Genomic DNA, 24,943 nt, shown 5'->3' with positions numbered 1-24,943 from the left:
ATTCGAGCAGGGGCATTTGCAACATGTATATATGATTTAGTTACCTCTTTTGTGTCTGCAAATGCATCTGGTATTTGATTTGCTATTCTTTGTAAGTGCACAATTTGCTGTACATCTTTTTCACATTGTTTTGTTCTTGGATCCAGATGTAACAATGATGCTACATACCATGTAATTTCCTTTTCGGTATGTTTCTGTTCTCCCCCTAACATTGGGAAGATTTCCTCATTAAAATGACAATCAGCAAAACGTGCTATGAACACGTCGCCTGTCTGAGTATAATTGGTTATTCAAAACATATATTCCGTTATCTACGAGGAACGACAGACTTGGGACTTTTGTATTCAAAAGATGCTAATCCAAGTATAATTGGTTATGCTGATGCTGGATACTTATCTGATCCACACAAGGCACGTTCTCAAACTGGATATGTATTTACTCGTGGAGGCACTGCAATTTCTTGGCGTTCACAGAAACAAACACTCGTAACAACTTCATCAAATCCTGCCGAGATTATTGCACTACATGAAGCAAGCCGTGAATGTGTGTGGTTAAAAGCCATGACCCAATATATCCAAATCTCATGCGTATTATCATTCGACGAGAAGCCTATGATACTATATGAAGATAATGCTGCATGTGTTGCTCAAATGAAAGAAGGATTATTGTATGTCTATGGGAATCATTGTTGAGCATCATGATGTTCATGTACATACACAGAATGGATTGGCTGAATCATTGATTAAACGTCTTCAAATGATTGCTAGACCAATGATTATGAAAACAAAGCTCCCTATTTCTATATGGGGACATGCAATTTTACATGCTGCTTCATTAATTCGCATCAGACCAAGTGCATATCATAAATACTCCCCATTGCAGCTTGCATTTGGTAAAGAACCAGACATTTCACATCTGAGAATTTTTGGATGTATGGTGTATGTGCCTATTGCACCACCACAACGAAAGAAAATGGGACCTCAAAGAAAGATTGGAATTTATATCGATTATGATAGTCCATCAATCATTCGATATCTTGAACCTCAGACAGGCGACGTGTTCATAGCACGTTTTGCTGATTGTCATTTTAATGAGGAAATCTTCCCAATGTTAGGGGGAGAGCAGAAACATACCGAAAAGGAAATTACATGGTATGTATCATCATTGTTACATCCGGATCCAAGAACAAAACAATGTGAAAAAGATGTACAGCAAATTGTGCACTTGCAAAGAATAGCAAATCAAATACCAGATGCAATTACAGATGCAAAAATGGTAACTAAATCATATATACATACTGTAAATGCTCCTGCTCGAATTGAAATTCCGAAGAAACAAATTGAAGATACTCATGATGTCATTAAACGCCTGAAGCGTGGAAGGCCAGTCGGTTCCAAGGATAAAAATCCTCGAAAAAGAAAATTCATAGAGAAACACGATGATCACAAAATAGAGAATGATGTTCCTGAAGAAACACATGATGATCACAAAATAGATAGTGATGTTCCTGAAGAAACACATGATGATGAAAATGTTCTGTCAGAACCACAAAATGACGAGAATCGTGAAATCTCTATCAATTATATTAATACTGGAAAAATATGAAACCGAAAAGATATAGAAGAAATTGATGATATATTTTCTTATAATGTGGCAATTGACATCATAAATGATAATGAAGATCATGAACCAAAATCTTTTGGTGAATGTAAAAATCGGCAGGATTGGATAAAATGGAAAGATGCCATGCAGGTTGAATTAGATTCGCTAAATAAACGTAATGTTTTTGGACCTATAGTCCTTACACCTGAAGGTGTAAAACCTGTTGGATACAAATGGGTTTTTATTCGAAAGCGAAATGAGAAAAATGAAATAGTAAGATATAAAGCTCGACTTGTGCACAAGGTTTTTCTCAAAGGCCTGGAATTGATTATGAAGAAACGTATTCTCCCGTGATGGATGCAATTACGTTTCGGTATTTGATTAGCTTGGCGGTATCTGAAAATTTAGAAATGCGTCTTATGGATGTTGTTACAGCTTACTTATATGGATCACTTGATAGTAATATATATATATATGAAAATCCCTGAAGGATTTAAGATGCCTGAAGCACAAAGTTCAAAACCTAGAGAATGTTATTCTGTGAAATTACAAAGATCAATATATGGGTTAAAGCAATCCGGTCGAATGTGGTATAATCGGCTAAGTGATCACTTTATGAAAAAAGGGATATGTAAATAATTCAATATGCCCTTGTGTTTTCATTAAGAAAACAACATTCGGATGCGTAATTATTGCTGTATATGTTGATGATTTAAACATCATGGAACGAATAAGGAAATTCAAGAAGTTGTTACATACTTGAAGGAAGAATTTGAAATGAAGGATCTTGGAAAAACCAAGTATTGTTTGGGTTTATAAATTGAACAAAAAGAATGTGGAATGTTTGTTCACCAGAAAAATTATAAAGAAAAATTCCTTAAACATTTTAATATGGATAAATCAAATCCTTTAAGTACTCCAATGGTTGTTAGATCATTAAACATTAGAAAAGGATCCATTCCGTCCATGTGAAGATGATGAAGATATTCTTGGTCCAGAAGTACCATATCTAAGTGCTATCGGTGCCCTTATGTCACGCCCCGAAACTCGGGATTGACACCGGCGTTGTTTAACAATCACACAATCGAAACAACAAGCCTTTCGTAGCACAGTATAAACCGAACCAGTTTATATATCATAATTTCAATCCAAAGGAAACATTGTCTTTTACAACCACCTGTTCCTCGGACTTATCTGGGAGGGAAGAGTAAGGGGGGTGAGTATTTGGGAATACTCAGTAAATGGGGGATATTGAACACTGCATAACCAATTTAATAACATTTTCGAAACATACATATACATACATCATGCTTTTCATAACCGTAACATCGTATTCGTAATATAACAACACTGCGATTTTTCACCTTTAACGGTTTACTGACGCCAGTCCCTAAGTTTTAATCCTCTAAGGGGGCGAAGCCATAAAACGGTTCTATCCCACTATTGAGGGCCATATGTTGGAATTCCACCCATTTTCAGGGAATCCTCACATTGTCCACAAAACGTACCAAGATTTTCGTAAAAACGCATAGACAAAACGACGGTACTCGACCGTATTTTTAAACCAAAAACTGAAAATCACATATGCATAAAACCGAATTTATAAGCATTTAAAACAGCCCACTTACCGTATTTTAATGCTACGAAACGTGGAGTGCACGTCTTGGATTGGATTGCTCCTTTGTTCTTTGATCGGGCGATGCTTCGGCTCGATTTCTGGCCTAACCTTGGGACGGTTTTGGAGCAGAATTTCGGCTAGAGGAATGGCTGGAATTTTCGAGTTTTTCAGCAAGGGAATTTTGAGTCTTGGTGTGGGGAAGGACTAGGAATGGTGCGGTATTTATAGGAGAAGGGATGAGAGCTTAATATGGCATCCAAATAATGCATGATAGGCATCAAAGTCTTACGATTTTCCTTCCAATTTGCCATCAAATCTCACGATTTTTGGCTTAGAAATCCCTTCCACAAATGAGTTATTTAGCTACCAAGATGAGGGATTTATTCCTAAATTTTTGAAATATCCAAGAATCACTTATCTTATTTTCATTGTATCTTGTATCACACACCAAACTTGCAAATATTCTCCCCAAATTTCGAAAATTGCATGCTCATAACATATCAATTTAATATTGTATCTCCAAGAGTATCCTCACATTTCTCCTCAAAATAATAGTAATAAAATCCAAAAATTTCCTTACACATAATTAATTATATTATTGCAAGATTTTCGGTTCTCACATCCCTCCTTCCTTATGAGAAGTTTCGTCCTCGAAACTTGAGTTGGCTTTGCCTCCAAATAGGTAGGGATAATCCTTCCGCATTTTCTCTTTCACTTCCCAAGTTGCTTCTCGCTCAGTATGGTTAGACCACTGCACTTTGACGTAGGGAATGATGCGTCGTCTGAGGACTTGTTCCTTGGTGTCCACGATAGGAACTTCTTCATATTTCAGTCCTTCTCCCAAGTTTCCTTCGGTCAAGAGTGGTTCTACTTCTAAAACGTGAATTGGGTCTGGAATGTACCTCCTTAGTTGGGACACGTGGAACACGTTGTGGATTCTTGACATGTTTGGGGGCAGTGCCAGCCTGCATGCTAGCGTGCCCATTTTTTCCAAGATTCAAAGGGTCCAACATATCGAGGGTTCAGTTTCCCGGCCATACTGAATCGGACAACTCCTCTCATAGGCTAGACTTTCACGTAAGCTTTCTCGCCCACGTTGAACTCTACCGACCTTCTTTTCAGGTCTACCCAACTCTTCTGTCGGTCTTGAGCTGCCTTGAGCTTTTCTCGGACAATTTTAACTTTGTCCACAGTCATTTGTACTAGCTCGGGTCCCACTAAGGCTTTCTCTCCTACTTCGTCCCAATAAAGTGGTGATCGACATTTTCTTCCATACAGAGCTTCGTATGGAGCCATTCCGATGCTGCTGTGATAGCTGTTGTTGTTAGCAAACTCGATTAAGGGTAGATGAGTGCTCCAGTTGCTACTGAATTCAAGAGCGCATGCTCGCAGCATATCTTATAAGGTTTGGATGGTTCTCTCCGTTTGCCCATCTGTTTGAGGATGATAGGCCGTACTTAGGGTCACTTTCGTTCCCATGGCCTCTTGAAAGCTCTTCCAAAAGCGCGAGACGAACCTCGGGTCTCTATCAGATAGGATTCTCACTGGCACTCCATGCAGTCTCACAATGTTGTCCATGTACAGCGAAGCCAACTTATCGAGATTGTAATTCATGCGGACGGGTAGGAAGTGTGCGGTCTTCGTGAGTCTGTCCACGACCACCCATATACCGTCGTGGCTTTGCCTAGACTTTGGCAATCCTACCACAAAGTCCATGAATATATGCTCTCATTTCCACTCGGGAATTTCCAGAGGTTGCAGTAATCCTCCAGGCCGCTGGTGTTCTGCTTTGACCTGCTGGCATACCTGACATCTGGAGACGAATTCCGCTACATCTCTTTTCATGCCATTCCACCAGAAACTATTCTTGAGGTCCCTGTACATTTTCGTACTGCATGGATGGACTGAGAATTTTGACTTGTGCGCCTCTGCCATTATCTCTTGGCAAAGGTTGTCGCTGTTGGGCTCACACAGCCTTCCTTTCATCCACAAAATTCCCTTGTCATCAATCTGATGATCCTGAGACTTCCCTTCTCTGACTTGTTCCTTAAATTTGGTCAGTATCGGGTCTCGATCTTGGTTTAACTTGACGGTCTCCTGCAGGCATGGCTGTGCCGAGAGGGAATCTTGAGTTATCTTGCCTGGGCCCTTTCGAATTAGAGTATCAGCCACTTTTTTTGCTTTACCCGGATGGTAACTTATGGTCAAGTCATAGTCCTTCAGAAGTTCGATCCATCGCCGTTGCCTCATATTCAGTTCCTTTTGGGTGAACAAGTACTTGAGGCTCTGATGGTCTGTGAATGTAACGTACCGTATTTTTACTACTTCAAAATTTGCGGAAAAATTAAAAATTTTCTTAAACATAAAATTTCATACGGTCGTCACTTGTCATTTAACTTAATAATATTAAAATCAACATTCCCAACTAATATTTTCCAACAAAGTACTTATTTCAAACCATCTCACATCCAACATAAAAACATAATATTTTAAAGTTTTCATAAAACATAAACATAGTGGTCCTCGGGTTTAGCCTTCCGCTCAGTCCAAGCCTGCCCCTTGGTCGCCACCTCCTGTCTCCTCCTCAACGTACTCACCTGCATCGTTCAAGTCTAGTGAGTCTAAAGACTCAACACGTATAAACTGGGAATAACGAGTATTACATAATAAAACCACATACAACTTCAAAATATAACATATATACTTGAAACTTAAACTTTCATAATAACTTTGAACTCTCATAAACTTCTTTGAACTTGAACATACATACTTTGAAACTTGAACTTGCATAATAACTTGAACTTTCATAAACTTGAGCTTTGCATAAACTTTGAACATACATGCATACATAATATGACGTGCCATCACATAAACTTTTCTTTAAACATGCTTTCATACTTCAACATACTTAACTTCATCATTTTGCGTAGAGGATGTTTCAAAGCAAGTGACCCATAACATAATAAATGCCTGATCAGACAAACCACAGTACTGGGCTGACAGGGACGTATCCACTGCCACATACATGAGATCCCTTTTCATAATTTAACAGGCCAGTTGATCCACATTCATAATTTAACGCTTCACAACCACGATCTAACCCGTTCATAATTTAACGGGCGGATTGGTCCCCGTTCATAATTTAACGCTTTCCAATCTTAACTTCAAACCCGTTCATAATTTAACGGGGTGGAGAGGTCCTCGGCCACGTTCACCGACTTCCAAACCCATTCACTTTTGGTCACAAGACATTTAGCATACCTCAAAAACTTCAAATATTTTCTTTGCACGTCATACATACTTACTTTGCATTGAGGGATTCGTTGGATGTCAATCGGGTCGTTGCTGCAACATACTAATATGAATACATAAACTTAACATGTACAACTTAAACGTAAATGTCATGCTTAATCCCAAGCTAAATAATTTCTTAAAACATTCTATGATTTCCCATGACATAACCCTGTAAAACATCATATTAAACCATGGTATAAAACCTCAAATCAAACCTTAAATAATAAAAGAATATACCTAAAATCTGAAGGTACACGGACCCCGTCCCTAGGTCCGTATCATGGTCCGTGTCCGTGCGCTTAAAAATTGTTGTGATGAAATAAGAAGGCACGGACACCGTGCCTACCTCCGTGTCCGGGTCCGTGTCCGCTCTGTTCGACGAATTATTTTATGAAAATTTTGCGACATGTCTATTCTCCCAATTAACACATAAGGCATCAAGATTCATCACTATGAGACCATTCTAGGACACCATAACAATGAACTAAACTTTTATAATCACCCTACAATTCATACGACCCAAAATATTGTCATTTATATTAAAGTTTATTTCTTACGACATCTTAATAATTCAAGCTCTTAACGACATGAATCAAAACCTCAAAAATACTCTAAACATCATTACTAACTTTCTTATATGCAGCAACGATCACCCGTCGATCCCCAACAAAGCCTGCAACATAAAAACTTCAAGAACATATTAAAATTCATAACTTTCTTGAAACACGATTTGAGCAGTCATACTAAAAACTCCATAACTCACTCGTTTTTAATCCAAATAACTCAAATTTTATATCAAATCGAACGTATCAAAAAGATCTACGTTTTTGTAATTAAAAGTTTTCTCAAAATATGTACCGAAAAATCGCAGTTTTTGAAAGAACAGAGAAACATGAGTTTTCGGATCTAAAAATAGTAGTCATACTAAAAACACAATAACTCACTTGTTTTTAATCCAAATAACTCGAATTTTATATCAAATCGAAGGCATCGAAAAGTTCTACGATTTTTATGTTGAAAGTTTTCTCAAAACAAATACCGAAAAATCGCAGTATTTTACAGAACAGCAAAAACGTGAATTTGGTGATCCAAAATTGTTTCAAACTTGATCTAGACGTGATTGCTCAAACTTCTACGCATCACACATATAGTTTTTGCATAAATAACAACAAAACGCATAATATGACAAGATCGATGCATCAAGAACAGAATATACGTGCCTTTTGATATTTAAAAATACTGAAACGACGATACCGAAGCGGAGATGATACAGGGAGACGATCTGGGACGAACTTAGCTCAATTTCTTCAAAGAAAACTTACTAAATATATGCTGGAAATTTTTAGAGGAGATGTGCTCGTTGAATGAAAAAAAAGAAGTAAGAAAATGAAATAAATAAATTAAGAGAGGAGTGTTTTAAAAACACAACCTTCTCTTTAGTCAAAAAGTTTAATAGCATGTTTTGTTTTGTGTTTTGTGTTGTGTGTGTACGTGTATATGTGTGTGTAAATGTGTGAGTGTGTGTGTGAGTCAAAGTGTGTGTGCTTGTGTGTTGATATATATATGTGTGTATATATATATACCTACATATATATAAACAATTGTAACATATGTATTTAATATACTAAAAAATCTATTTAAAAACATTTAACATACTAATTTAAAATAAATCTCATATTAACCCCATTATAAATTTTAAATTTAAATAAGATGCACAAATACTACAACTTTAAAATTTTAAAATCAATTAATCATTTAAATAATTAAGCTCTTAAATTACTAAAATTAATTAAATTATTTAAAATACTCCATCCTTATCTTAAATAAAATACTGCATTAAAATTTACTAAAAAAAATCGTCCATATCTCCTTTCCTCGATCTCGCCTCGAATAATCGCCTGAAACATAAAACTCTAGAAAAATTTTAACATACATTAAATAAACATAAATAATTAAAATAATAAATTTCATAAATTAAATATATGCATGAATTTTGCGTATACTATTTTGGGCTTTACAATATCTCCCCCCCTTATAAAAATTTCGTCCTCGAAATTAAGTCTTACCGAACAACTCTGGGTAGCGGATTCTCATATCTGCTTCAGCTTCCCAAGTGGCCTCCTCCACTGATTGATTCAGCCACTGGACTTTGACTAACTTAGTCGTCTTATTTCGAAGTCTACGCTCTTGTCTGTCTAAAATTTTAATCGGTCTTTCCTCATAAGACAAGTCTGGAGTCAACTGCAATGGCTCATGGCTCAGAACATGCGAAGGATTTGCTAGATACTTCCTCAACATCGAAACGTGAAATACATTGTGCACTTCGGCCAAATTCGGCGGTAGGGCTACACGATAAGCTAGTGTTCCAACTCTGTCAAGAATCTCGAATGGTCCAATAAATCTCGGACTCAGCTTACCTCTCTTCCCAAATCTCAAAACACCCTTCATAGGTGCTATCTTAACAAATACATGATCACCTACAGCAAATTCAAGATCTCTCCTTCTCTTATCAGCATAACTCTTCTGACGACCCTGGGCGGTCTTCATTCTGTCACGAATCTTAACCCCCACATCAGCAGTCTGCTGAACTATTTCTGGACCAAGTTCTGCTCTCTCACCAACTTCATCCCAATGAACTGGCGATCTGCACTTTCGTCCATACAAAGCTTCATAAGGAGCCATACCTATTGATGATTGAAAACTGTTATTGTAGGTAAACTCCACAAGTGGTAGTTTAGACTCCCAAGTCCCATGAAAATCAATCATACAAGCTCTCAACAAATCCTCTAATATCTGAATCACTCGCTCAGACTGGCCATCTGTCTGAGGGTGAAATGCAGTACTGAATAACAATTTCGTCCCCATGGCTGCATGTAAACTTTTCCAGAAGGACGATGTAAACCTCGGATCCCTGTCTGACACAATAGAAACTGGAATCCCATGCAAACGAATTATCTCCCTTATATAAAGCTCCGCATACTGCATCATGGAGAAAGTCGTCTTCACTGGTAAGAAATGTGCTGACTTAGTTAGTCGATCCACTATAACCCAAATGGCATTGGATCCTCTGACTGACCTCGGCAAACCAACAACAAAATCCATGGTGATATTCTCCCATTTCCACTCTTGAATGGGAAGTGACTTAAGCATCCCTGCTGGTCTCCGATGCTCTGCTTTCACCTGCTGACAAGTGAGACATTCTGATACATATCTGCGGATATCTCGTTTCATCCCTGGCCACCAATACAAAATTTGCAAGTCTTTGTACATCTTGGTACCTCCTGGGTGAATAGAATACGGAGATGCATGTGCCTCTGACAAAATATCCTGTCTGATTGAATCACCACTAGGCACCCACATTCTATCTTTGTATCTCACAATACCATCTGACACTGTGTAGAGAACACTGCCCTTCGCTTCATCTTTTAGTCTCCATTTCTGTAGTTGCTCATCTGAAGACTGTCCTGCTCGAATACGATCTAGCAAGGAAGATTTGACTGTCAGATTAGACAGCTTAGGAGCTTTGCCCATGCGATAAACTTCCAAGTCAAACCTTTGAATCTCATACTGAAGAGATCTCTGAGCTGATAAATGAGCTATGACTGCAACTTTTCTGCTCAATGCGTCTGCGACAACATTAGCTTTTCCCGGATGATAGCTAATTTCACAGTCGTAATCCTTAACCAGTTCTAACCAACGTCTCTGTCTCATATTTAATTCTTTCTGTGTGAAGAAATATTTGAGACTCTTGTGATCAGTGAAAATCTGACATTTCTCACCGTATAGATAGTGTCTCCAAATTTTCAATGCAAAAACAACGACTGCTAACTCAAGATCATGTGTCGGGTAGTTTTTCTCATGTACCTTCAACTGTCTGGAAGCATAAGCTATGACCCGACCTTGTTGCATCATTACTGCTCCTAAACCGAGCTTAGATGCATCAGTGTATAACACAAAATCTCCTTGCCCTGATGGCATGGCTAACACTGGTGCTGAAATAAGAGCTTGCTTCAAAGTATCGAAGCTCTTCTGACATTCATCGCTCCACACAAACTTAGCATTCTTCTTAGTAAGTGAAGTGAGTGGCACTGCTATCGACGAGAATCCTTGAATGAACTTACGGTAGTAACCAGCTAAACCCAGAAAACTTCGGATCTCAGATGCATTCTTTGGTTCAACCCATTCCTTGACAGTTGCTACTTTCGCTGGATCCACCTCGATACCACTACTAGATACTATATGACCCAAAAACGCTACCTTTTCCAACCAAAATTCGCACTTACTGAATTTCGCAAATAACTTGCGACTCTGAAGAATCTGTAAGACTATCCTCAAATGCTGGTTATGTTCTTCATGGCTCTTCGAGTATATGAGGATGTCGTCAATAAATACCATGACGAACTGATCAAGATACTGATGGAATACTCGGTTCATTAGATCCATGAAAATAGCTGGAGCATTCGTTACTCCAAACGGCATCACTAAGAACTCGTAATGCCCATACCGGGTCCTGAAAGCTGTCTTGTGGACATCTGCATCCTTCACTTTCAATTGATGATATCCTGATCGAAGATCTATCTTAGAAAATACAGTAGCTCCTTGCAATTGATCAAACAAATCTTCTATTCTAGGCAATGGATACTTATTCTTGATCGTCACCTTATTTAACTCACGGTAATCGATGCAAAGCCTTATGTTCCCATCTTTCTTTTTCACAAATAGTACCGGTGCTCCCCAAGGTGAGAAACTTGGGCGAATAAATTCCTTGTCCAGAAGCTCCTGTATCTGTTGCTTGAGTTCTAACATCTCAGTTGGAGCTAATCTGTATGGTGCCTTAGAGATTGGCACGGTACCTGGCATGAGATCGATGGCAAACTCCACTTCTCTATCCGGTGGAAGTCCTGCAACATCATCTGGAAAGACGTCTGGAAAATCTCTGACTACTGGAACATCTGATATAGATGGAGTGGTTACATCAGGTGCTGACACAATACTGGCCAAGAAAGCCTGACACCCTTTGGAAATCAATCTCCTCGCCTGTATACAGGAGATCATGCGAGGAAAATTCCTCCATCTAGCTGTCTCGAATAGAAACTGCTCCATGCCTAATGGTCTGACCAACACTGATCTCTTCTGAAAATTAATAAGAACTCGATTCTTTGTCAACCAATCCATTCCCAAAATGATATCAAACTCTGGCATTGGCAATATAATCAAATCTGCATACACCAAGTGACCCTGCAGTTCTAGATCAATATCTCTGACCACACTGGTGGCTAACAACTCTTCCCCTGATGGAAGTGTCACTGAAAAGTTCACGTCTAGGCCAATGGACTTGATGTCCAAATGATTAGCAAAGGTCTCCGATATAAAGGAGTGAGTGGCTCCTGAATCTATCAGTGCAGTTGTGGCTAATCTCTTTATGAAAATATTTCCTGAGAGATGTTAGCACAACACCAAACTTATATCCCGAAATACTAGCAATTAACTTTAAGCATAGTTGAAATCAATATATTCCAAGTCAATCTAAAATCTTACTAGTACACTAATAATCCCAAATAAAATTTCCACATGCAAGGCAAATAATACCGAGCTTAAATAGAAATGATTGCCGGTCAGTAGTGTAGTGTCTGGGTTCGCCTCCTGTGCGTGCATGGCGAATACCCTCCCTTGAGTTGGCTGCTTCCACTGAGGACACTGCTTCAGCATGTGATCCGTAGATCCACATTTAAAACACTTGCCTGATCCATACAAGCATGGTCCTGGATGCTGGCGGTTACACTTCGGGCACATTGGGAAAACAACGGGCCTCTGAGGCGCCCCCTGCTGCTGGATAGGACCCTTGCCCCTAGGTGGTCCTTGGTAAGGCTTCTTCCCAGGCTACCCCTGAAAAGGTTTCTTGTACTGGGGTCGCTGATGCTGATGCTGTGGCTGCGGTGGTGCCTGGTAGGGCCTCTTGCCCAACCTATCAGTCTCAATGTCTCTCTGGTCTTGCTCCGCCGCCAGAGCTCCAGAAACGGCAGCTGCATATGTAGTAAGGCCAGTTACTCTCACATCACGGCGCAAGACTGGCCGCAAAACCACCCATGAAATGCCTCAGTTTTGCTCGAGCATCATTAGCTATGAGTGGCACAAAGTAGCAACCCTGTTCAAACTTTCTCACAAACTCAGCCACACTACTATCTCCCTGTCGTAGTGTCATAAATTCCGTAGTCAAACGGGCCTGTACCTCCTCAGTGAAGTACTTAGCGAAGAACATCTCTTTGAATCCATCCCAAGACAACATCGGCAAATTAACTGCCACCGATGCACTGTCCCACCATCGTCTTGCATCCCCTGCTAGGAGAAAAATGGCACATTGGACTCGATCCACATCCTGCAATTCCATATACTCAAAGATCACCTCTATAGACTTAACCCACTCTTCCGCCACCATAGGATTCGTAGTCCCTGAGAACTTCTGAGGATTCATCTTCTGAAATCTCTCGTACACTGCTCCGGTTGAGTCCTCGGTCCTGCACCTCCTGCTGCAGGAGCTGGATTCCCCGCAACCTGTGCGAAGAACTGCGTCATAGCTGCAAGCATCTGCGCCTGCATATCTGGAGGTGGAGGAGGAGGAGTGGCTCTTTCCCCATCACGAGACTCTCGGTCCTCATCCCTAGCTCCACGGGCAATCAAACGTCTAGGAGCCATACTGTTCTAAAATTACCCAATACGTAAACCCAACATGCATATGAACATGATATAAATAACATAGGATTCACGTAACTGAACTTAAAAGTATGGACATGCTGAAAATAATAACTTAATGCATACTACACTAACATAAATCTTTGAAAACTTAAAACTTACAGACTTGAGGTGTGACCTTATGAGCTTCTTGCGACTGGAAGTAGGCATAACCCTTTACAAGAACACCGCTCTGATACCAACTGTAACGTACCGTACTTTTACTACTTCAAAATTTGCGGAAAAATTAAAAATTTTCTTAAACATAAAATTTCATACGGTCGTCACTTGTCATTTAACTTAATAATATTAAAATCAACATTCCCAACTAATATTTTCCAACAAAGTACTTATTTCAAATCATCTCACATCCAACATAAAAACATAATATTTTAAAGTTTTCATAAAACATAAACATAGTGGTCCTCGGGTTTAGCCTTCCGCTCAGTCCAAGCCTGCCCCTTGGTCGCCACCTCCTGTCTCCTCCTCAACGTACTCACCTGCATCGTTCAAGTCTAGTGAGTCTAAAGATTCAACACGTATAAACTGGGAATAACGAGTATTACATAATAAAACCACATACAACTTCAAAATATAACATATATACTTGAAACTTAAACTTTCATAATAACTTCGAACTCTCATAAACTTCTTTGAACTTGAACATACATACTTTGAAACTTGAACTTGCATAATAACTTGAACTTTCATAAACTTGAGCTTTGCATAAACTTTGAACATACATGCATACATAATATGACGTGCCATCACATAAACTTTTCTTTAAACATGCTTTCATACTTCAACATACTTAACTTCATCATTTTGCGTAGAGGATGTTTCAAAGCAAGTGACCCATAACATAATAAGTGCCTGATCAGACAAACCACAGTACTGGGCTGACAGGGACGTATCCACTGCCACATACATGAGATCCCTGTTCATAATTTAACAGGCCAGTTGATCCACGTTCATAATTTAACGCTTCACAACCACGATCTAACCCGTTCATAATTTAACGGGCGGATTGGTCCCCGTTCATAATTTAACGCTTTCCAATCTTAACTTCAAACCCGTTCATAATTTAACGGGGTGGAGAGGTCCTCGGCCACGTTCACCGACTTCCAAACCCATTCACTTTTGGTCACAAGACATTTAGCATACCTCAAAAACTTCAAATATTTTCTTTGCACGTCATACATACTTACTTTGCATTGAGGGATTCGTTGGATGTCAATCGGGTCGTTGCTGCAACATACTAATATGAATACATAAACTTAACTTGTACAACTTAAACGTAAATGTCATGCTTAATCCCAAGCTAAATAAATTCTTAGAACATTCTATAATTTCCCATGACATAACCCTGTAAAACATCATATTAAACCATGGTATAAAACCTCAAATCAAACCTTAAATAATAAAAGAATATACCTAAAATCTGAAGGTACACGGACCCCGTCCCAAGGTCCGTATCATGGTCCGTGTCCGTGCGCTTAAAAATTTTTGTGATGAAATAAGAAGGCACGGACACCGTGCCTACCTCCGTGTCCGGGTCCGTGTCCGCTCTGTTCGACGAATTATTTTATGAAAATTTTGCGACATGTCTATTCTCCCAATTAACACATAAGGCATCAAGATTCATCACTATGAGACCATTCTAGGACACCATAACAATGAACTAAACTTTTATAATCACCCTACAATTCATACGACCCAAAATATTGTCACTTATATTAAAGTTTATTTCTTACGACATCTTAATAATTCAAGCTCTTAACGACATGAATCAAAACCTCAAAAATACTCTAAACATCATTAATAACTTTCTTATATGCAGCAACGATCACCCGTCGATCCCCAACAAAGCCTGCAACATAAAAACTTCAAGAACATATTAAAATTCATAACTTTCTTGAAACACGATTTGAGCAGTCATACTAAAAACTCCATAACTCACTCGTTTTTAATCCAAATAACTCGAATTTTTTATCAAATCGAACGTATCAAAAAGATCTACGTTTTTGTAATTAAAAGTTTTCTCAAAATATGTACCGAAAAATCGCAATTTTCGAAAGAACAGCGAAACATGAGTTTTCGGATCTAAAAATAGCAGTCATACTAAAAACACCATAACTCACTCGTTTTTAATCCAAATAACTCGAATTTTATATCAAATCGAAGGCATCGAATAGTTCTACGATTTTCACGTTGAAAGTTTTCTCAAAATCAATACCGAAAAATCGCAGTATTTTACAGAACAGCAAAAACGTGAATTTGGTGATCCAAAATTGTTTCAAACTTGATCTAGACGTGATTTCTCAAACTTCTACGCATCACACATATAATTTTAGCATAAATAACAACACAACGCATAATATGACAAGATCGATGCATCAAGAACAGAATATACGTGCCTTTTGATATTTAAAAATACTGAAACGACGATACCGAAGCGGAGATGATACAGGGAGTGTTTTAAAAACACAACCTTCTCTTTAGTCAAAAAGTTTAATAGCATGTTTTGTTTTGTGTTTTGTGTTGTGTGTGTGTACGTGTATATGTGTGTGTAAATGTGTGAGTGTGTGTGAGTCAAAGTGTGTGTGCTTGTGTGTTGATATATATATGTGTATATATATATACCTACATATATATAAACAATTGTAACATATGTATTTAATATACTAAAAAATCTATTTAAAAACATTTAACATACTAATTTAAAATAAATCTCATATTAACCCCATTATAAATTTTAAATTTAAATAAGATGCACAAATACTACAACTTTAAAATTTTAAAATCAATTAATCATTTAAATAATTAAGCTCTTAAATTACTAAAATTAATTTAATTATTTAAAATACTACATCATTATCTTAAATAAAATACTGCATTAAAATTTACTAAAAAAAAATCGTCCCTATCTCCTTTCCTCGATCTCGCCTCGAATAATCGCCTGAAACATAAAACTCTAAAAAACATTTTAACATACATTAAATAAACATAAATAATAAAAATAATAAATTTCATAAATTAAATATATGCATGGATTTTACGTATACTATTTTGGGCTTTATAGTGAAGCTTTCACATTTAGCACAATAGAGGTAGTGTCTCCAAATCTTTAAGGCGAAGACAACTGCTGCTAGTTCCAGATCATGAGTATGGTAGTTCTGTTCGTGCGGTTTCAACTGCCTTGATGCGTAGGCGATCACCCTTCCTTCCTGCATGAGCACGCATCCTAAACCTTCCTAAGATGCGTCACTGTAGATGATAAAGTCCTTATTCTCTGCAGGCAATATTAACACTGGTGTGGATGCAAGTTTCCCTTTCAATGTCTGGAAACTCTTCTCACAATTTTCATCCAAGATGAACTTAGAATTCTTCTGAGTGAGCTTCGTCAGTGGTACGGCTATGGAGGAGAACCCTTCGACAAACTTCCGATAGTAGCCTGCCAATCCAAGAAAGCTTCTGATATCGGTGGCGTTCTTTGGTCTCGGCCATTCTGTGATTGCTTGTACTTTCTTTGGATCCACTGACACTCCTGCTTTCGAAATTACATGTCCCAGGAAGGACACACTCTTTAGCCAGAATTCACACTTGCTGAACTTAGCATAAAGCTTATTCTCTCTCAAAGTTTGCAGAGCAATGTGAAGGTGCTTTTCGTGGCTGGTCTCATCAGGGGAATAGACGAGAATGTCGTCGATGAACACCACTATGAACTGATCCAAGAATGGCTTGAACACTCTATTCATCAGATCCATGAATGCTGCCGGTGCGTTGGTCAGACCAAAAGGCATCACTGTGAATTCATAATGCCCATACCTCGTTCGAAATGCTGTCTTGGGGATATCTTCAGCCCTGACCTTCAACTGGTGATAACATGTCCTCAGATCTAGTTTAGAAAAGATGGAGGCTCCTTTAAGCTAATCAAATAGATCGTCTATCCGAGGTAGAGGGTACCTGTTCTTGATTGTGATCTTGTTCAATTCTCTGTAGTCGATGCACAATCTCATACTCCCGTCTTTCTTCTTCACGAAGAGTACTGAAGCTCCCCACGGGGACACACTCGGTCGAATTTGCCTTTTATCTAGCAATTCTTGGAGTTGTTCTTTCAGCTCCTTGAGTTTGGCTGGTGCCATTATGTAAGTTGCCTTAGAGATTGGTGCAGCACCGGGAACCAGATTGATCTCGAACTCCACTTCGCGATTCGGGACCGTTCCCGAGAGTTCTTCTGGAAACACATCTGAGAACTCTCTCACTATCGGGATGTCTTCCAGTTTCGGCTCGACTTCTTCTCTAGCTTCACTGACCATTGCTAGGTAGATGTCTTCTCCGGATTTCATGGCTCTCCAAGTTTGAGTTGCGGAAAGCAGTGACTTCCGTTCCTTGGACTTGCCATGATACACGACTTCTTCCTGATCTGGGGTTAGGAGTTTGACTCTCTTTCCTTTACAATCTACCATCGCATTGTTTCTGACTAACCAATCCATCCCTAAGATGATGTCGAAGTCGACCCTGATCAACTGTATCAAGTCGGCACTAAAAGTCTGACCACTAATACTGATTTTACAATCTCTGTGAATTTCGTGAGTTTCAATGGCCCTACTTGTAGGTGTGGCTATACAAAAGGGCTCATTTAATTTTTCGGGCTTACAGCCTAACTTCTTAGCAAATCTCTTAGACATAAAGGAATGAGTAGCACCACAGTCAAATAATGTATAAGCATACACTTGCTGAATAAGTATGGTACCTGACACGACTTCATTGGCATCGTCTGCCTCCTCCTGAGTCATGGTAAAGACCCTGACATTGGGTTTGTCCTCCTTTTATTTACTAGGGCCTGCTCCTGCATTTGGCACAGTTCCTCTGTTCGGCCCTGCTGGTCGGTTGGCGGCGGTAGGACACTCTGCAATTCTGTGCCCCGATTTTCCACATCCAAAGCATACACCGCTGGCCCTTCGGGATTCCCCGGAGTGCTTGAAGTCGCAAGTTGGGCATGGCTTGAGTCCTTGATGGTTATTGGCGGGGAATTTCCCTGAGGGAGGTCCACCTGACTGATTGGGCCTCTTGAACACTGGTTTTCCCTGGGAAGGCTGGCTGATAGGGGGTCGCTTGTTCCTGTTTTCCCCTTCTCTTCGACGAATATCAGCTTCAGCTCAGATAGCCGCACCCATCAGGTCTGAAAAGTTGGCAGGTTGGTAGACTGCTAGAGCTGATTGGATCCTGCTATTCAACCCCTTCTTAAAACGATGCAATTTCAGAACTTCATCCGCCATAATTGATGGAGCATAAGATCCAAGGGCATTGAACTGAGAGGTGTACTCCACCACTGACATATCTGGAGCTTGACTGAAATTCTCAAACTCACTTAACTTCTGCAATCTGACTTCCGTCGGGTAGTACTGTTTCAGAAATGTTTCCCGAAAGATTCGCCATGTAATTTGTCCAACAGCGGTCATGGCTGGCGAGACTGCTTCCCACCATTTGGTTGCCTTGTCTTCCAAGAAGGGCACTATCACGTCCACTTTTAGTGCATCCGGGACTTCCAACAGTCTCAACTGAGTTTCCACGCTTTTTAGCCAACTCTGGATAACTTCAGAGTCAGCAGCTCCACTGAAGGTTGGACACCTGTTCTTGCGGAGGGATTCATATTGGAACTTTACTCCGTGCTGTGGTGGAGGTGGTGGTGGTTGATTGGCATTCAGGTTCACTAACCCTTGCAGTGTTGTTGCCACGATTGTGGCTATGGCCATCAAGTCTGCTTGATTAAGACTGAACTGAGGTGGAGGTACGTTGCCTTCGTCGTTGGCATTGTTGTTGTTGTTAGCATAACAGGGATTGCGGTTTTGTCTTGGTGGTCTACCGGCCATTTCCTACAAGTTAAACGCTTCTAAGAATTTGACGTGCACAACGACAAGATTAGATAAATGAGTTATGCTGGAACAACTGAAGTTAATAAGTAAACATAACTTGAATATAGATGGACGATTGAGATTAATAAATAATCATAATTTTATTAATTTTTGAATGTAAAGAAACAATCGAATGAACAAAGCGTACTGAATGGAAATAAATCATACTGACTGCAATAAAATAGCAACAATGGAAAGATAAACTCCTAGTAATAAGGAAAGGTCACTAAGAAACTCTAATCATCTATCTCTCCATCTCCTATGGCAGCTATAGGCTCATCGATCTCTATCGGCTCCTCCTCTTCCGGCTCCTCTTCTGGCTCCTCTTGCAGTAGCTCCACCATGTGGGTGAGCTGGGCATTCTCTGCATTAAGCTGGGCCACATGCGTCTTCCACCCCTGAACGTCTGCCTCTACCTCGTCCAACAGATCTATAGTACACTGGTGGCGCAGTTCATACCCCCTCTTATTCTGCTTGATCTTGTTCTTCAGCGCTTCACCCTATTGAGTCAGTTGATGGTTCACATTGGCAATGCAGCTTATAGCCTCACTTAAATTTTCCAGTCTCTTTTTGCTCCTGGCATTCAGCTGTTTTTCTTCCTCCAATTCTTTTCGGTACCGGTCGATATCTTCTTGCAGGTTTTTCTCTCGATACAAGCCATGTTCTATGCCATCCCTCAAATCCATGTTATCTCCCCTTACCAACTCTCCTTGATAGATCGCCTTATTGAGTTGGACCCTTATGTCCTCCTTTTCCGTGGCTAGAGTCTGAATTTCTTGTCTCTTATCGCCTAACTGGGCTCGAAGTCGCTTGATCAGGCGCGACTGATTGTCAAGGGCAAGCTGCTTCATACGGATGGTAGCTTGGGCACGGGTGCGGGGTCGCATAGGGGTAGATGGAGCCATTTCCTGAAATAAAAAAAATGAAAATGCTCAGAATCCGAAATAGATAGTATATAACAAGTGAGAATATGCAATATATATGAAATTTTCGAAATTTAAATAAATATATATTTTTTTCCAAAAATGGAAAGTTTGGAATTTGACATATGGGTTCGAAGCATATGTCGAGAGTATTCCAGAACAATTGACATAATGGAATTCGGAATTTCCTACGAGAAGTTATAGGGTCTACGAATATTTCCTAAAACGGCAAAAACGACGTTTCAGGGGTCTAAACGGAGGATTCTCGCGATTTCAGCCCCTACCTCACGAGTTTAGGGTGGTGAGTCTCGTTCGTTGGGCCGTTTCGGAGGGGATAGCATCGGCCTCGAGTTAAAATTTTACCGACGATTTTTTTTTTCGAAAATCGATTTTTCCACTCAGATTATGAACCTTGCGGCTCTGATACCACTTAAATGTCACGCCCCGAAACTCGGGATTGACACCGACGTTGTTTAACAATCACACAATCGAAACAACAAGCCTTTCGTAGCACAGTATAAAGCGAACCAGTTTATATATCATAATTTCAATCCAAAGGAAACATTGTCTTTTACGACCAAAATCACTAAACGACAGAAATAAATGCGGAAACGTCTTACAATTCATTAAATCATAAAAGTCGAAATAAAACCTATTACTAATCTTGTGATTCACCAGACCCAAAACTGTTCGGACTCTTCGTCCTCAACCTGTTCCTCGGACTTATCTGGGAGGGGAGAGTAAGAGGGGTGAGTATTTGGGAATAATCAGTAAATGGAGGATATTGAACACATCATAACCAATTTAATAATATTTTCGAAACATACATATACATACAGCATACTTTTCATAACCGTAACATCGTATTCGTAACATAACAACACTGCGATTTTTCACCTTTAACGGTTTACTGACGTCAGTCCCTAAGTTTTAATCCTCTAAGGAGACGAGGCCATAAAACAGTTTTATCCCACCGTTGAGGGCCATATGTTGGAATTCCACCTATTTTAAGGGAATCCTCACAGTGTCCACAAAACGTACCAAGATTTTCGTAAAAACGCATAGACAAAACGACAGTACTCGACCGTATTTTTAAACCAAAAACCGAAAATCACATATGCATAAAACCGAATTTATAAGCATTTAAAACAGCCCACTTACCGTATTTTAATGCTACGAAACGTGGAGTGAACGGCTTGGATTGGATTGCTCCTTTGTTCTTTGATCAGGCGGTGCTTCGGCTCGATTTCTGGCCTAACCTTGGGACGGCTTTGGAGCAGAATTTCGGCTAGGGGAATGGCTGGAATTTTCGAGTTTTTCAGCAAGGGAATTTCGAGTTTTGGTGTGGGGAAGGACTAGGAATGGTGCGGTATTTATAGGAGAAGGGATGAGAGCTTAATATGGCATCCAAATAATGCATGATAGGCATCAAAATCTCACGATTTTCCTTCCAATTTGCCATCAAATCTCACGATTTTTGGCTTAGAAATCCCTTCCACAAATGAGTTATTTAGCTACCAAGATGAGGGATTTATTCATAAATTTTTGAAATATCCAAGAATCACTTATCTTATTTTCCTTGTATCTTGTATCACACACCAAACTTGCAAATATTCTCCCCAAATTTTGAAAATTGCATGCTCATAACATATCAATTTAATATTGTATCTCCAAGAGTATCCTCACATTTCTCCTCAAAATAATAGTAATAAAATCCAAAAATTTCCTTACACATAATTAATTATATTATTGCAAGATTTTCGGTTCTCACACCTTATGTATCTTACAAATTGTACAAGGCCCTGATATATCTTTTGCTATAAATTTATTTGCAAGATTTAGTACATATCCAACAAAGAGACACTGGAACGGAATTAAATATATATTCCGTTATCTACGAGGAACGACAGACTTGGGACTTTTGTATTCAAAAGATGCTAATCCAAGTATAATTGGTTATGCTGATGCTGGATACTTATCTGATCCACACAAGGCACGTTCTAAAACTGGATATGTATTTACTCGTGGAGGCACTGCAATTTCTTGGCATTCACAGAAACAAACAATCGTAACAACTTCATCAAATTATGCCGAGATTATTGCACTACATGAAGCAAGCCATGTGTCACGGCCCAACCCACTTGTGATATTGTCCGCTTTGGCCCGAGGGCCTCACGGATATAAAACGCGTCACAAGGGGTTGCTACACGCTCATTTAAATGCCCAGCATCTCTCCCGTTGTTTAGCGATGTGCGATTTCGCCTAAGGGCCCTCTCACCCCCCCTTTCGGGACTCAGCGTCCTCGCTGAGGTTTCCCCCACCATCCCAAACTCACGCGGAGTCGCTCTGATACCAAATGTCACGGCCCAGCCCACTTGTGATATTGTCCGCTTTGGCCCGAGGGCCTCACGGCTTTAAAACGCGTCACGAGGGGTTGCTACATGCTCATTTAAATGCCCAGCATCTCTCCCGTTGTTTAGCGATGTGGGATTTCGCCTAAGGGCCCTCTCACCCCCCCTTTCGGGAATCAGCGTCCTCGCTGAGGTCAATTCATATTCTTAGTACACTAATTTACATTTTTTCAAATTTAATCATTTTCCATCTTAATGCTAATATGATGCTTAGAATTGCTGACATGACAACGAAAAATATTGGTGTGATATCGGTGTCCGATGTCATATCAGCACTTCGATGAAAAATGAATGAAATTGAAAACAAAGTGTGAGTTAGTGAACTAAAATCATAAATTTACTGATAACATGACAAAAATAAAAAAAATGTGTAATTTACGTGACAAAAAATATTATCTCTCGTTTTGAAGACTTAACATTTTGCCTCGTAAAGTATTCGTTGTTATAACAATCCCTCAACTTTAAAGAAATCTTTTTATGACAACTTTATTGAACAAAATGGAGGGGGAGGGGAACATTTTCTTTTTTTCACGTCTTTCGCTTGTAGTATTAGTCAATTAGTAAGGGAAATTTCGTTCACACTTCATGTTTATCTATCTGCTATCTGTCACTCTCGACAGATGAAGAGAGTGATCCATAATGTAAATCTTATTATCGCAAGGATTTGCGGTGTAGATTTTTCGAAGTTTGAGTCGAATTTTTAAAGTTTGATCACTCGAGCAATAGTGTGCATTCAATTATTTTCCATTAACGAGAATATTTCAAAACTAAATATGTGAAGTGCACACATAAAAAATACAATTAATTAATATTTGTAAAATAATCAAATAATAACACTACAATATTCTGAATAACAACTTAAATAGTTCCCATATTATTTGAGTTAATTTTTGTAATCAAGATGTTTCACTCCTATTTTTCTCTGGGAATCTTTAGAATTCTCATCGCTTATCTTTCAATTCGTCTCTGATCATCAAATGAAATATGAATAACCGATCATCCTCTCTTTATTTGAAAGAAGGGCTTAGTAGTTAATTAGATCAACTTCAATTTATACGAACTTCTTTATTTTTTTTTGGTTGAACGCTAAATTTATTTTATCCCTTGTGAGTTAGGCCCTAAATTTATTGCATTATATATATATTAAAGCGATTATCATTCGAAATAAGGACAATACTGCAATTGCAAAACTTGTTATGAGCAGCCACATGTTACATATATATTCAACTCGAGGTGAATCAAGAATTCGAACCAAACCCTAATGATATTTTTGTCATATGAATAAGAAATATATCTTACTTTATTTGTTAGAAAAATTCGAAAGCTGATTCCATTTGCCTTAGTATGTGTCAAATTCTCACTTATAATGGGGTATCGTGTCGTGCTGCTTATTAAAAGTGCTGGGAAGGTGGTGTCAAATGTCAATATCAAATCGATCAAAGTCTATTTTTTGGGCTTTAATTCCTCGTTTTTGTAATTTTGCTATTTGACAGACACAAAAACTGTTGAAATATGATAAGGTCACGCCTTATATGGATGTCTCTTTCTATATGAGACAAAAATTATAATTTTATCTACCATAAAAATTTCATGATGGGACGAGGTTGGTCGACACCGACGTTGCTCTCAAATTTACATCCGAAAACAACAAGTCTCAGAAGTATAAGATTCAGAAACCAGTCTTTTATTCATAATACTGGATATTCAATGTCTGACACAACTCAATTAATAATGTTTTACATCGAAAATGTAAAACCAGAAATACAATGTCTGAACAGATGCAGCGGAATATAAAATATAAATCAGAACTGAGGACAACGATCTTCATCACCAGCCCCAAAATTGATTATGCTCCTCTTCTTCTAACATTTCTTCAGTATTCTAATCTGAGATGGGTTTGGTGGGTGAGTGATATGGTTGTCACTAAGTAAGCGGGGGCGGGAATAACTCCAGTTTTCGAAATCATTTTCAACAGAAACAGTAATACAAATAATATACAGAAAACTCTTCTTTTCAAAATAGGAATCAATATTCAGAACATAAATCAGAAATTAGCAAGTAAGTAAGCACTGAGCACGTTTGTGAATTTCATGGCTAAACTTATATCAGTCATGTATATGTTCTCTCCTTTAAGGGGTGAGGCCAGAATCAGAAATCAGAATTCAGAAATGTTCAGAATATATATTCCTATCATTAGTTCACTAGGTTTCAGTGTTTCAAAATCAGATATCAGAAATATATAAAACATGAATTATCAAACTGATTTAACGATATTTATACATAAGTCCACTTACCGTAATTTGCTATAAGGTTTCGGTAGAAGTCTAGAATCTGCTTGTTCTTGTTACTGGTTTCTACTGCTCGAAAATAAGCACTCTCTTAGCTCGAAAATTCATGTGATAATCTCAAGATTTTTGTAACATCAATTCAGAGGTTTGAGGGTGTTAT

General features: G+C 38.9%; 2 protein-coding genes across 2 annotated transcripts; both read right to left on the bottom strand.

The window, feature by feature from the left end:
• Window positions 1-16,497: 16,497 nt before the first annotated feature.
• LOC142523765 (uncharacterized) lies at window positions 16,498-18,042 on the bottom strand. Its single transcript, XM_075627498.1, has 2 exons — window positions 17,316-18,042; window positions 16,498-17,015 (listed from the first exon to the last, which is right to left on the bottom strand). Exons 1-2 carry the CDS (start codon window positions 18,040-18,042, stop codon window positions 16,498-16,500), a joined length of 1,245 nt encoding a protein of 414 aa, XP_075483613.1.
• Window positions 18,043-18,405: 363 nt separating this feature from the next.
• Window positions 18,406-19,119, bottom strand: LOC142523764 (uncharacterized). Its single transcript, XM_075627497.1, has one exon. The coding sequence runs from the start codon at window positions 19,117-19,119 to the stop codon at window positions 18,406-18,408; it is 714 nt and encodes a 237-aa protein (XP_075483612.1).
• Between the last annotated feature and the right edge of the window lie 5,824 nt (window positions 19,120-24,943).

This window comes from Primulina tabacum, chromosome 14, assembly GCF_025594145.1.
Source record: "Primulina tabacum isolate GXHZ01 chromosome 14, ASM2559414v2, whole genome shotgun sequence".
Classification (NCBI taxonomy): domain Eukaryota; kingdom Viridiplantae; phylum Streptophyta; class Magnoliopsida; order Lamiales; family Gesneriaceae; genus Primulina; species Primulina tabacum.
This window is presented reverse-complemented; position numbering and strand designations above follow the sequence as displayed.

Excerpts from the sequence above, each read along its gene's own strand:
- LOC142523765 (XM_075627498.1), bottom strand. The coding sequence starts at position 18,042 with ATGACTCAGGAGGAGGCAGACGATGCCAATGAAGTCGTGTCAGGTACC. Across the intron at positions 17,016-17,315 it reads TAAAAGGCAAATTCGACCGA|CATTCATGGATCTGATGAAT; the intron begins GTGTGTCCCCGT and ends ACGCACCGGCAG.
- LOC142523764 (XM_075627497.1), bottom strand. The coding sequence starts at position 19,119 with ATGGCCGGTAGACCACCAAGACAAAACCGCAATCCCTGTTATGCTAAC.